General features: G+C 35.1%; 1 protein-coding gene across 1 annotated transcript; it reads right to left on the reverse strand.

The window, feature by feature from the left end:
* Positions 1 to 2013: 2013 nt before the first annotated feature.
* On the reverse strand, positions 2014 to 5955 carry LOC133865904 (wall-associated receptor kinase 2-like). Its single transcript, XM_062302420.1, has 3 exons — positions 4984 to 5955; positions 4619 to 4828; positions 2014 to 3432 (listed from the first exon to the last, which is right to left on the reverse strand). Exons 1-3 carry the CDS (start codon positions 5840 to 5842, stop codon positions 2219 to 2221), a joined length of 2283 nt encoding a protein of 760 aa, XP_062158404.1. The 5' UTR covers positions 5843 to 5955; the 3' UTR covers positions 2014 to 2218.
* Between the last annotated feature and the right edge of the window lie 8784 nt (positions 5956 to 14739).

The following is a 14739-nucleotide window of genomic DNA, read 5'->3' on the forward strand; positions in this document are numbered from 1 at the left end:
CTATTTCTTTTCAACTTAATTGAATACTAAATTAAACACACACACATATTTAATATTTATACATACACACCTATATACATAATTAGGATGTCCAGCTGATCAACCTGAGAATCGTTCAAAGATAGAGTGATCTAAAATTAAAATGTGATTATCATCATCATTCAAATTGTTTGTAATCCTTGTATTTTTTATTTATTTATTTTATTTGAAGTTTTGGTCTACACGAGCCAGTCAATAACACCTGATTGACGATGACCATGCCACACTTTAAGATAGCTTTTGTAGATAGAAATATTTAATTTTGGAATTCCAAACTTCTAACTGTATATATGCATGTGTTGTACAATGGTCACTAAAATTGTACAAACTATAAACACACGAGTTTACTAAATTTTAACTAAAAAATCTACATACTATTACTATTTTAGCAAGTCATTTTTTTAAAATATATTTTCAACACCCAACCTTCTAAATCTTTTTCCATTCTTCTAGCTTCCTTGTCACGTTGTGTGGTTGTTGGGTGTCGGCCCAACTTTGGGGTTGGTGGCGGAGTCAAATTGACTATGCAATTTTCGTTTCAAGAAATGTGCATTTGAGAGTGTGCATACCATTTCTCTTTGTTTAATACAATTATGTGTGCGGATAATATGCAAAGGGGAGCTCTTCCTTTGGGCCACATTGTTGGATCCCATGATAAGGTAAAAGCCTCAAAAGTTTCAAAATTATTTTTACTTTTATGACACATAAGTACACTTTAAATTAAAGTAAAAACCAAAAACACCTCAAAAACACATTATCCAACATACCATAGCTTTTAACAAGAGAATGTAGATAATGACCTAGACATTTGATCCTCTTTTAAAAAAAGTCGCCTGGTTTTAAAATTTTTCAATAATAATCATAGGATTTAGTCATTTTTTTCACCCATTGCTTTTGTTCCATTTCAATAAATTTTCTAAACATTAAGGCTTAAAAAAAATTAAACAAGCTCAAAATACTAAAATCAGCCAAAATAATTTTTAAAATCTTTTAAAATAGGCCATAATAGAGATTCAAATAAGGTTTAAAAGGCCTATTACCTAATATGCGAATAGCTGATAATAACCGCAATAACCGCGCGGATGCAGTTAGTAAAAACATATTGCAAATACTAATATTACAAATAATCGCATCTGCATATACATGTACACCATAATTTTGATACATGGTTCAAAATGATTTTCTTAGTTAGAGATTAATTGGTCAAGGGAAGAATCTTTCTAAAATGGAATGTCAAGAGGCCTAGATTTCACTATCTGATCCATTGGGCTCAAAAGCAAACTTATGGAGGGTAAGTAAGTAATTGTTTACCTAAATCAAAGTTTTCTTTTAAATTTGGTCGAAAGAATACAATATAATTTATTAAACTGATATTATTTTCTGATATTTTTTAATAAACACAAGTTGGAGCAAACCCATGGGCTGAATCCACTAAGAAAAAGTCCACCATCGTATAGATTAGATATTATTGGGTATAGGAAAAGATGGAAGACCCATAGTCATAGAGCCAAGATGGATAAATTTTTTAGCAGAGGAAATTACAGGGTTCCTCAATTAAGGATGGGTGAATTTATCTCAGGTTTGATGCAAACATCTATTATTCAGAAACGCAGTTTTACTATAGATAAATTTAATCATTTGATCATTATTTTAACATTCTCCTTCACGTATGGGGCTCAAGCTCAACACGTAAAAAAAATTTAATAGAAATTAGGTGAATGACTGAGTCAAAATTCAAACTCATTACCTTTAACTTTGATACCATGTAAATTATTTACCACATATCTTGAAAGCTTAAGCTAATAAGAAGATGTAAATTTGATCATTTAATCATGACTTTAATAATTTCAATTTCAATTGCATGTTATGCTATTGTTCATCGTCATCCACTATGTGGTTTATTTGTCCTTTCACTTGCTTGAAAAAACAATTCATCAAACATTCACATTTATAGTTTTATGCAAATCTACAGCAAAGGGAAAAAAAAATATTGATTAACTTTGGACCAAGCCCGTTATTGAATTACAAAATAACACATTTTCTCTTAAAAATTAAATACAACATAAAACTAAATACTAGAAATCCAGTTAACTAATAACATCTAAATAACATTATAAGACTAAATTAATCGGGACTCAATGATCTCGTGTCTAAGGCAGCATTAAGTGGACTAGCTAAACTATCTGCCGCCATCCGGTGGTTTCAATAGATGGTTTCCTATGCTATCGTACCCAGCAGTTGTGTAGATAGAAGAACAGTCAGTGCTAGAATCAATGCTAAAAGAGTGTGCAGGTTCAAAGAGCAAGTACTCAGTCTCTTCTGTATAGAGATTAGCCTTTCCTGGTGGATTCTTTCTCATAATTCTCAAACCCTCCAGCTCCATTGCCACTTCCTTCATAGAGGGCCTATCCTCCCCGCTTACACTTAAGCACCTTTTTACAAGATTAGCCACTTCCTTTAGTTCTTCAATATTACCCTCATTTATAATTTGATTGTCAAGAATTTGCAGTACACGATCCTCTTTCACTGTAGAAACAAATGACATAGAAAGATTTATGTCCCTTCTTGTCCCATCGGAGAAAACTACCTTCTTACCTGTCAATAGCTCTGCCAAAACAACACCAAAGCTATAGACATCACTTTTTTCTGTTAGTTGGCCAGTATGAAAATATTCTGGGTCCAAGTACCCGAAAGTGCCCTGCACCAAAGTGGTTACTTGTGCTTGATCAAGAGAAATTTGCCTTGAAGCTCCAAAATCAGCTACTTTTGCAGTGAGATTATCATCTAAAAGTATATTTGCTGTTTTTACATCTCTGTGAATAATTGGCATAGATGCTTCAGAGTGTAAGTATGCAAGCGCTCTAGCAGTTTCTACTGCTATCTTGAGACGATTTTCCCACGAGAGTTGGGATGAGTGACTTTTATCATGAATGTGGTAAAAGAGGGTCCCGTTTGTGATGAATTCATAAACTAATAAGGGCACTTCTGTTTCAAGACAACACCCTAATAGCTTAACTACATTCCTATGATTGATTTGGGTTAGTAAAAGCACCTCATTTATGAATTGCTTGGTTTGGCTTTGATCAAAACCTTTGGACTTCTTAATGGCAACCACTTTGTTATCTGGTAATACTCCTTTGTAAACAGTTCCATTGCCACCTTGGCCAAGAATCCTACTCTCATCGTAGTTGTTAGTCGCTCTTTTAAGCTCTTCTGTGCTAAAAATTTTTGCTCGCTCTACAGAGCCTGTGTAATTCGAGAGTAGTTGTTGTAACATTAAGCCACCATTTTGTTGGAATAGTTTCTCCTTGAGCTTGATGAGATTTCTTCTTTTCAGTCCCCAATATATCCAAGAACCTCCAACGAGCAATATTGAGAGGCTTATGCCAATTCCTGCAAATGTTAAAGTTAAACTATGAATTTGGACCAAAATTAATACCATCGTCTTTGTTACCGCATATACTTTGACAACATTGTATAATGTTATATGCTACATTTTTATTCCAAAACTATTTTGCAATACTGAAGTAGTTTCAACTAATTCTTAATTTTTTTAATTTTTTTTAATAATGACTAATTCAATGGTTAGTTATGACTATCACATCAATACTGTAATATAATTGCATGATAAAAATGTGGTTTACTACATTACTCTTAAATATTTTCTCAATCAAGTGAATCCATAAATTTTCTTTTTACAAAAACTATGTGAAATGTCACATATACGCTTCAGATATTATACAAAAAGCAAAATAATAATAATAATTATTATTATTTTATTTTATTTTGTGGGGGAGGATAATGCGTAGGCTATGATGTAGGATATATGAGGCCTACAAGGGAATTTACGCATTAAAAAAAGAAAGAAAAAAAAAAAAAGAAGGGGTATTTGAGCAGAGAGATGATAGTCGAAGATCGATCGGTTGACTAAATAAACATGTAGTTTGTTTCTAAAAAAAAAAAAAAAAAGAAAGAAAGAGAGTCTGGTTTTGACTAGTTTTTAATAATTGTTTGTTGAATAAAACTTTATCTCTTCTAGAGAGCTTTCTCCATATTTTATTAGTGGATTCCATTGACGCTTTAATGTTGCGTCAATCGGTATCAGAATTTTATTCAATAAATTGTATTCACCTTCGTTTGTATCAATTTGCCTTCAAACTCGTGAAGGACTCGTGAAGGAGTTTCAAGAATCATCCAAATTAAACACCCCGTATTCCTTCCAGCGTAGCCAAATCAACTTTAGAGGTTTTATATTGGTGGTGCAACCCCCTCGGCAAGGGGTCCAACCACTTCCCTAGCCCTCAATTTTTTTACATCCGTTTTGTTACATCTTTTAAAAATTTTTATATGATCTTTTAGGCCAGGATATATAGCCGATATTTCAAATGGCTTCTACTAGAAACTCGATTGGAAATGTAATGCAAGTTAGAAATTAAACGAGTAAAAAATGACTATATCCTAAGATTGTTATTAAAATTGAGCTGCCCAGATAGTTATCTGCGATTTCATGTTAAAATTAAAGATATAGAACAAAAAAAAATAAGTTACAATATTTATGATTCTATATATATATACTTACCCAGTTCAATAGCGATCCTCCTAAATTGGCTGACTATAGGACGGCACGCTGTCCCATTTGTCCTCCCATCACCTTCGTACCCCTTGGGACAACTACATTTGAAACTCCCCGCAATGTTTACGCATATCTTGTTGCAGAAACTCCCCGTAATATTAATGTTTTCGCATGTCTTGTTGCAGGGGTTTGGATTTTCTTCGCACTCATTAATATCTGAAACACAGTGCATGCAGTAGCAATACAACCAACTTGTCATATATATATATATATACTTGTGCAAATCAAAATCAAGCCCAGTAAGCTCAGCCAAATGGGGAAAAAAAAGAAGAAGAAAGAAACAAAATGTGTATATATATATATCATATTACCTTTGCAACCATCAAAGAAGTCGTATGGGTTCCCTTCATAACCTGAGGGGCATTTGCAAAGATAACCAGGACCGTTGGTGGAATTGAAACATTCGCTATTCGCTCCCTTACATGCATAGGTTGTCGAATTTTTCTTAGCATCTCCGCATGTCTCATTCCCAACTGCCCAATCAAGAACCACAGGAACAGTCTGTTTGTTGTGTATATTTACAAGATCTGAGGAGGAAAAGTTGTATGCTTTTTCTTCCGCTACAAAACTGAAACTACATGGACTGAACTTGCCTACTGCGGAGTCATTGAGCAAGCTCCCAGCAGTCCAAAGAAAACTACTCATTTCTTTTTGCAGAGAAGTCTGGCAACAGCCAATTCCCTCGCAAGACCCGTTAACAACACTGTCAATACTGTCACAGAGAGACAAGCATCCAGCCGTGTAACTCTCGGCGTCTGCCGATGTCCCAGCAATAACCGCAAAAGTGTCGCAACCGACTGCAAAGAACTTGTTCTTCGTATATGAGATGAGAAAGTACTTAAACAAAGGGAACTCGTAATAGCTGTTGTTGGCGTTATACCCGGGCTCGTTGGGGCAATCACGGGCTATGAGGCTTGAGACTCGAATTTCACCCTCCATTAATGATACGTCTAGGACCTTTAATTCATTACTGAGGCCCAGAAATGGCGTTGAGTCCTTACAAGTGATGAGAAAAGATGAATTGAGATAACAGCCCTCGCTTGTTCCAAATGGATACGGAATATGAAGCGATCCACATGCTCTGTTGCAGATTGAATAGGGTTCTGATGCTGCTAAAATTATGGCCCCTAGTAGCAGTAGTTGTTGCAAAAGTATTTCACGCAAAGCCATCACTTGCCTTCTCTGTGTATCTACTACTCTTTTCTTTGTTGTGCCAAGTATATCTTGTAGCGAAACTCAGCACTGGATGAACAATAACAAGAAAAGAAATAGATTTAAGGAGCAAGTACAGTCCACCCACTTGATATATAATGAGCAAATAAATTGGCGTAATGGAAGTAAAGAACTATACTTATCCAATAAGTGAGGCCACGTGGTTGGCTTTACTTTCCAAGAAGTAACGGAGAAGTAAGTCCTTTGAAGACTCCTTGCCTATATAATATAATAAGCAGCACACGGTTTGAAGAGCCGGTGGAAATCCAAAGAATCTCAAAGCAAAAGAAAAATGAAAGAAGCAAAGAAGGAAAGTTTATAGTTTATGATGTGCGGGACCAAGTGAAAAAAATAGGGATATTTATTTTTTTTCATGTGTCGTATAGCAATATATAAGAGAGTAAAATTTGAATGTATTGAAATTTTGGACTTTTAGTGATTTTCTTCGTGTAATTATCTTTAGTAGTGAATTTTTTTTTGCCTCTCTTACCGGGGATGTACCTCAATTTAAAAAAATTACTTAAATTTTGGTGTAATTTATGATTAATTTATTTTTTCTTGTCTTAATTTTTTTTGCATCTCATCGGTTATGAGAAATAAGACTTATTTCCTAGCATAATATGTAATTCATTGGTGACGATCAAAGTTTAAACTTGATGAGCTAGGCATCGCTTTTTGATTTTCCTGAAACCACAACCAGGGTAGGGCCTACTCATTTTTTGAGAAGATGGAAAAAGAACGAGCAATTACATTTGTAATTAACACTGGATTTGTTTGGACATAATTTTTTTTTTTTTTTTTTTTGTATTTTTTGATATTTGATGCAACTGAAAATAATGATTCACGAAAATCATTTATAGTTTGACAGAAAAGCCTATTTAATTTTTGAACAATGATTCATTTTATGAATTTAAACTTTTCATTCTTGTATGCAAGTTTGTGAGAATCCGTCATCGCCGGCTATTGGAATTTGTTGATAACTCGAATTTGCCGCCGAAGGTCCCCCTATTTCAGAATTTGACAATATTGGCCGGATTTCGGTCATTGGCTCCGGAATCTAGCACAGTGCCCGGATTCCATCAACTGTACATGACATATTTAGGCGATACTGAACTGTGCCAGATTCCGGTAAATGTTACTGGAATCTTACCAGTGTTGCCCAAATCCGGCCACCATTGCCGGAATCTCGTCGCCAGTCATTTTTCAACGTTAGTAATTTAATTTTTTGTATGAGCCAAACACTTAAAAATATTTTTTAAAAAAATAATGTTATTAAAAATAATTTTCGACAAAAACACATTACCCCAAAAGGAGGAGCGTAATATTAACTACTTTCCGTTTATTTGGTTGTCTTGCCAAGTGGTGATTTTTATTTATTTCTTAGAGCTACGTTCGCGCTGCCCAAACCTGACCGGTCTGAATATTCTTCGTTAATATTCAGTAGAGGAAACTCCCATTCCGTAAAGATAAATGACGAATATATATATGTAAAGCACCCAACAGGAAGCAATCAATGGCCCCGCAACGACGGTCCACGGAGACTAGCCGCCAAACAGGATATATAGTCAATATAGACATGCATGAAAAAATGAAACTACAGTAATGGACAAAAGAAACGACGGTCCACGGAGACTAGCCGCCCAACGTACAGGATATATAGTCAATATAGACATGCATGAAAAAATGAAACTACAGTAATGGACAAAAAAAAGAAAAAAAAAAAAAACACTAGACATGGAATTAAGTAATTAACATGTAGAAGCTGGTAGACTTGTCGGTGCAATCCGGCCAATCCAACGTAACATCTCAAATCTAATGATAATTTTAAAAGTTATATCAACTATAGAATAAAAAAAAATTTTAAAAAAAAAAAAAAAAAAAAAAAAAAAAGATAGTTTATAGCATTACTCTTTCAAACTACAACTTAATTGATAAAAAAAATTATCAATATCTCCTTAATGACAAAAATACCTTTAATAAAATAAAAATAAAAGTTCTTATAAAAAAAAAACTAAAACTAAGAATTAAAAAAAAAAAATTGAAAAAAACCAAGGGGTGGAAATTTAAAAAGTTTTCATTTTCTAAAAGAAAAGTTCTATTTTTTTTTTTTTTTTTTTCGAATTTATGAGATATGATTGTCTTATTCAAAAAAATAAATAAATTAGGGTCATTTTTTTTCTTTTGCTAACCTTTGGAGACATTGACAATTTTTGCTAGATTAGGGGACATTGTCCCAATTAAAAGTTGGCGAAAACATTGCCCATTGGATAGTAGTTTAAAGGGTATGCGGACTTTTTCCTATATAATACCAAAATAAAAAAGAAAATGATGTGATTAGGAAGTGTTGCAACTCATATGTCTTAGAGCATTCTCAACCGCTTTCTATTGATTTTTCTTAAATTTAGATAACAAAACTACTTTTTACCTTTCTATCTAAATACAATTCATAATAGCTTCATTAATTTATCGGTCCATATATCAATTAAATATTACTTCTTTACAAAATAATGCTTGGATGTATACTCTTATGTATATACTCTAGTACGGTGCGAAGTACTTAACGCACATGCACATGCGCACGCAAGTTTGGCAGTGGGTTGTAAGGCGCTAGTGACACTTTGATGGCGCACTTGGCACTTAGCACGAAGCATCGGAACTCGGAGCGATCTAATCATGATCTTTCAATTTCGGATGGTTATGATCAATCGATCTGGTGGTTTAATCTAAACCATATGATGCTTCTTAGGTAGATCCAGTGGTTGGATTTACTGGACCATCACTAAAATAAACTGTAAGGTCAAATCACATTTGATCTAATGGTTGAGATTAATAATAACGATCTAATGATTATTATTAAATAATCATAGATAGTTATTTGATTTAATGGTCAAATTTAAGTGTCTGTTAAAATAGTAGTTTATGGCTGTTACTTAAGCAGTTATGGACGGTTGAATTAACAGTTATTTTCAATATTATACATAAGTAACTGCTGTCCAGTTATCAAAAAAATACAAAAGTAACTGCTGTACAGTGATTAATAAAAGAGATAACAAAACTTCATTTATCTTGAATGCTTTTTCAGATACCTTCTGTATTTTTAAATAGAAAAGTCTATGTCTGTCTCTTGCTATAATAGAAAAATCTAGAAGTGTTCGGGTTTAATTTTCGTTAGTGCAAAATGCAATTAAACAAACAGAGGATTCTTGGCTCCATTGTATCCTGGAGAAATATTTGCTGTAACCTTTTGTATACCTTTCTGGTGGGGGCAAATAATTTCTTTAGGAAAGCGACATTGTAACGCGCCTTAGGAGCATTTCGTTTTTCTGCTTTCGTTTTCTTTTTCTAACATTCTTAAGAAATTATTTTTTGCTTCAATGGCACCGTAATCTCTGAAAGAACTTGCTGCTGATTTCATCAAACTCGAAAGGTTTTGGAAGCCAGATCTACACTTCTTGGACTATAAATGGTGGCTTTTTGGACTATGGTGGCTTGTTATTTGCTTTTCTTTATTATTTCTTTCGTTTTGGTATGACTGTTCATCTCAAGATGTCTTCTTTGGAGGAGTGGCCGAGCCAACGTGTCGTCGGCGGGATGATTTTTTGCCCTTTTTTTCACTTTTTTCTTTGATTTTGGAAGCCAGATCTACACTTCTCCGCCGACTTCTGACTGACACGCGCCCCCCAGCCATGTTCCCCGTCGTCTTCCGCCCTTGCCGCCGCAAGCTCTGGTCATGTCGGTCGTCGGTGATCGGCGCGTGGGGCCTACGCGCCTGGGAGCTCTCTGCTCTGTGGTGCGCGTGAGGGCCACGCTCCGCCTTTTTTAGGCCGTGCTCGTTGGCATCCAGTTATACGGCGTCAGATCTTCATCTGGGTGGTCCAGGTGACGACCTGTGTCCTTCACGCGCCGCCGTCCGGCATCTTGGCCTTTTCCCCCACTGCCGGCAGCTTGTTTTGGGTGTTTTTTGCCTACGTGTTTTTTGTGTTCTTCTCTTGTTTCTCCAGTCTCAGCCTGCTTGTACTTGGATCAAATTTTATGGGAATATTTGTTGGCTAATTACTAGATCAACCCTATTTCTTTAGAGAATGAACGTTATTGTAAGAGAGGCTCAAGTGTCCTTTTTGTAAAATTTATATTTCTGCTTAGGCAGCTGTTTTACAAAGCCAGATCCTTCTGGCTTAGAGAGTTGGGGGGTCCTGTCCCTTACTTTCAAGTTGTAAGCCTATGGGTTGTTTGTAGTATTAATGATAGCACATGCTATTTTGTTCAAAAAAAAAAAAAAAACTTCTCATATATTCTTGCACGCATGTTTGTAAGAATTCGCCATCGTCGGCCATTGATGTTTGTTGGTAGCTCGAATCTGTCGTCGAAGGTTCCTGGATTTCAGGATCCGAGGGCACTGGCTGAATTCTAGTCATTGTCTCCGAAATCTAGCACAGTGGCCGGATTCCAGCCACCATTGCCAAATTCTGGCTACTGTGCTATATTCCCGTGATACTCAACGGAATTTGGCCATAGGCCAGATTCCTGGGAAACTGGTTTGCCAGTCGTGCCGAAATTTAGCCAGTGCTGCCGGATTCTGACAACCATCGGCGGAATCTCGTTGTCGGTTGTTTTTCATCATCGATGATTTTTTTTCATATAAGCCAAATACCGAAAAATATTTTAAGAAAAATCATTTTTGTTGACCATATTTTTCGACGGAAAACATTTTAAGATACTATTAATTACTGTTTGCCGTTTATTTGGTTCTCTTGCCAAGTGATTTTTATTTATTTCTTAGATTAATTAAGTGTTGCCCAAACCTGGTCTCAATATTCTTTGTTAATATTCAGTAGATCGAAGAAAGTCCCATTCTGTCAAGATATATTAAGGAATATATGTAAATCACCCAAAATGAAGCGATTAAGCGATTACAATCTATATTGATAAAAAAAAATTATCAATATCTCCTTAATAACGAAAACACCTTTAATAAAATAAAAAAGAAAAATAAAAGAAAATAAAAAAACCAAGTGGTGGAAATTTAAAAAGTTTTCTTTTATAAAAACAAGGTGACAATTCCTTGAGCAAATATAGCCATCATTTAGTAGAAAATGGAAATATAGTTTTTTTTTTTTTTCTTTTTTTAAGTACAACAGCAATCAAGCTTACAAGAAGAATTCAAGGAACTTTAAAAGAAAAAGAAGAATCCATCCCAAAACAGGGAGGAATGGACGAACTAAAAGAACTAAACGATGAAACAGAGGTGGTAATGCAGCTAGAGGTAAATCTAGTCGCGGCCCAATCAGCCACATAGTGGGCGCAGAAGTTTGCACTTCGGTTGATGTTACCAGCAGACCAGCTAGGAGTAGATGAAATAGTTGAAAAAAACTCCGATATAATGGATGAAATACGCCAGTCTTGAGTAATCGAAGGATTATTGATGGCAAGGTTAACTGTCAAGGAATCACCTTCAAATGTTACATGGGACAATCCCATAGATGAGCACAATGTAGCTGCAAGAAGAGCTGTGGTTGCTTCTCCATACAAGGGGGTGCATAAAGGACTAATTCTCGTCAAAACTTGAATAATAGCACCCGTTGAATCTCTACAAACGGCTGCTTGAGCTGAGAAGTTCCTACGGATTGCTGTATCATAATTAATTTTAAAGCATAGAGGAGCAGGCTTAGCCCAGATCTGACAAACAGGAGAAATTTTATTTGACCAAGCCCGGAAGTGTGTCCGAGATGTACGGTTAACATCAGCTGAGATTGATAAAGCATTCGGAATCCAACCATCATGATGAGCTTTGTTTCGAGAGTGCCAGATACGATCACAAGCTACCATTGCAAATATTTGGAACAAATGAAAATCTGCAGGTGGAATACCTATTGTTCCCGGATGAAGAATAACATTAAGCCAATTAGAAATTTCAGAAATACAGAGGGTAGTAATATCCAGTGACCAGAAAGAGTTCTTCCAAATGACCTTCGCAATAGGGCATGAGAAAAAAAGATGAAGCTGCGAATCTGTTGAAGCAGAACATAAAGAGCATGAAGAATCCCTTTGAGAAGTTGCAATAGACTGAGCAATTCGATCCTTGGTGGGGACAATGTTCCAGATCATTTTCCAGAGGAAAAGTTTGAGTCGATGATTGAGCTTCAGCTTCCACAAACCTTTCCAACTGCTAGGAGTAACAGGCGAAACATGAGGGGATCGAGAGGAAGAATATAAATGATGGGCCGTCTTGGAAGAGAAAACCCCTGAAGCCGATGCAGTCTAAATAAGAGAGTCAGACATAGCTATCTCATGAAGTGCACTAATTCGAATTTTCTCTCTCCTCTTGCATGAACATGTCAATATATGTGTGTGTGTGGATGCATATTATAAGTTAAAAAGAAGAGATGTGTGGTGCCACTCTTTAACACTTTTTTTTTTTTTTCGCAAATTTACTATTAAATATGTGAAATTTACATGTAGTCCCATAAATTTAATGGTGAATTTGCACATATCTTATATTGAGATGGACAAAAGATACGTAAGAAAATGAAATTAAACATTTCTCTAAAATAATAATAATAATAATGATAATAATAATAATAAAAATCATGATTGAGGTGAAATCACATTATTGAATAATCTATAGTTACGCAAATTTCTTTTTGATTAAAAAGAATCACTTCGACTGAAAAGGCATTGTTGAATGTGTGAAGTGGACAAGTATGAAACCTACCAGTAAAGTCATTATTAAAAAAGAACCTCTTTCTTTCTTTCCCATTTTTTTTTTTTAGTGATTATTAAAAGAACTTGATAGAAAATGGAAAAAATATAATTTAGCCCCTTAAACTATCACATTTTTTTTTGGATGGCCCCTTAAACTCATCTTTGCCTGTCCACGTTCGGAGAGGCAGAGATGAGTTCGCCGAACTGCAGGCGTGCATTGTACCCAACGACAATGCTAGAAAAAAGCAGTACGTCATTCGGTCGATCGCAATATTTTTTTAAAAAATAAAAAATAAAATTTTAGTTTTTTTGTAGTTTTAAATTTTTTTAAAACTTTTTAAAAATCTTTTTATTTTTTAATTGAAAAATGACACGTGCCAGGGGTGTTATGGAGATATTTCACCAATATGGGCATTTTTCAAAGGTTTTGGTAGTTTGGTGGGCTAGAGTGTAAGCCTTGGTCGTTTGGGGCACCATTCGGATAAAGAGTAATAATTTGGAGGGCTAAATTGTATTTTTTCTATAGAAAATTTTTAGTCCCAAGGAAATCTACATATATAATTTCCTCAAGACTCAACTCAATACTATACTTTTTGGGCTTTTAACAAACACATGATAGGCATCATTTTCTTCAACAAATTTTACTGTGTCAACCTAAAGACTTACCTTCTCCAATAGATGTTTTAGATTGGTGGACAGTCTCAATCTACCGAAAAGTCTTCCCCAGCAATTTCAACTTCCTCCTCCACATGAGATGGATTTAGTAGATGTATTTGAAGCTTGCTAACAACAGTCAAGGCGGCCTACAACTGACCTAGATCGCATCAAGCCTTCCCTCCTTTTGTTGAAATCGTCTCTTCAATGATACACTCATCCTCCTCCTCCACAAAACATAGATTTGGTTGATGGTCTCAACAGTGAGCACCATCTATGGAGACAAATTATTCGGTTAGAACCCCAATTTGTGCACCAATTTGATCTCTAAATCACTCAAACTAACCACCAAAGCAAACAAGTTGCTCCTCCAATCACTATAAACATGTTGTCAATTGTTTACCACATGTTGACTCTTCGCGTTCATACACATCACCAATAGTTGCATATATGTTTCCTCCTCAATGTACTCTTTTTCGCGCCATGATAGAAAATAATCTTGGCTCTGATACCAACTGTTGTAGCGTGGTATAGTGAGTCACAAAATTAATAAATACAAACTACAAATCCTCCCAATAAATGTTGGAATTGGAAAATTAACATGAAATTTGACTTTTGTACACCCTGGAGAAAAGCTCTCAAAATCCACCAATATTTCCTCCATTTGATGTCAAAATAACAAGATATAGAGCTTTTACCCCAATTGGTCTGTTTGTAAACTAATCTGCATCAGTGAGTTGTATGTGTAGTGTGAAGCATGCATGGATTTTCAGAAAAACTAAAGAGGAAAAAAGAAAGGCACGATCTTTAATTTTAAAATGTAAATATCGCGACTTTAAGTGTTAGAAGGTGAAAATGGAACTTCTTTGATGTTTTAGAAGGTGAAAAGTGGGAGCTTGGTTAGAGGAAAAATTTGGAGAAGACAATCTGGGCGTTATAATCTATGTTCTCATTCAAACGTGGGTTACAGATATTCAAACGCGGTTTTGATGGTTAGAGTAGAATGGAGACTTTTAAGGTTTTAAGCGTTAGATTAAAGTTTATGTCATGGGGACCCAATTGATGATAAGGAAACATTTGCAGATGAGGGAGATAAGGTAACAAAGGATATTTTGATTGGAAATTTACGCACTAGGTAAGTAAATGCACGTGAAACATTAAAGTAATAATTTTGCAAGCATGACTATTTTGATAAATGATAAATGTTGATATTCTTATAAGCAGGAATTGTGTTATGATTCCTATGTTGTATGCCCTAAAGATTGAATTGGAATGTATCAAAATTTATGACATCCAACTGCATGATTTACATACAATTTAAATAAAGATGACATCGCTACCAATGAACTATTATATGAAAAATATTGCAAAAACCATTTGTTACATATGCATGCCAGTTGATATAGACTTGACCCATGGCCTAGTTGTTGAGAATATAACTTTTACACTAGATCTAAGTGGGATTGTGTCTGGCGCAACTAGGGTGGGGTCACTAGTTG

Source organism: Alnus glutinosa, chromosome 4, assembly GCF_958979055.1.
Source record: "Alnus glutinosa chromosome 4, dhAlnGlut1.1, whole genome shotgun sequence".
In the NCBI taxonomy this organism is placed as follows: Eukaryota; Viridiplantae; Streptophyta; class Magnoliopsida; order Fagales; family Betulaceae; genus Alnus; species Alnus glutinosa.

Coding starts and splice junctions, on each gene's coding strand:
- LOC133865904 (XM_062302420.1), bottom strand. CDS start 5,842: ATGGCTTTGCGTGAAATACTTTTGCAACAACTACTGCTACTAGGGGCC. Junction 4,829..4,983: donor CTTCTTTGATGGTTGCAAAG/GTAATATGATAT, acceptor ACTGTGTTTCAG/ATATTAATGAGTGCGAAGAA. Junction 3,433..4,618: donor GAGGATCGCTATTGAACTGG/GTAAGTATATAT, acceptor TAACATTTGCAG/GAATTGGCATAAGCCTCTCA.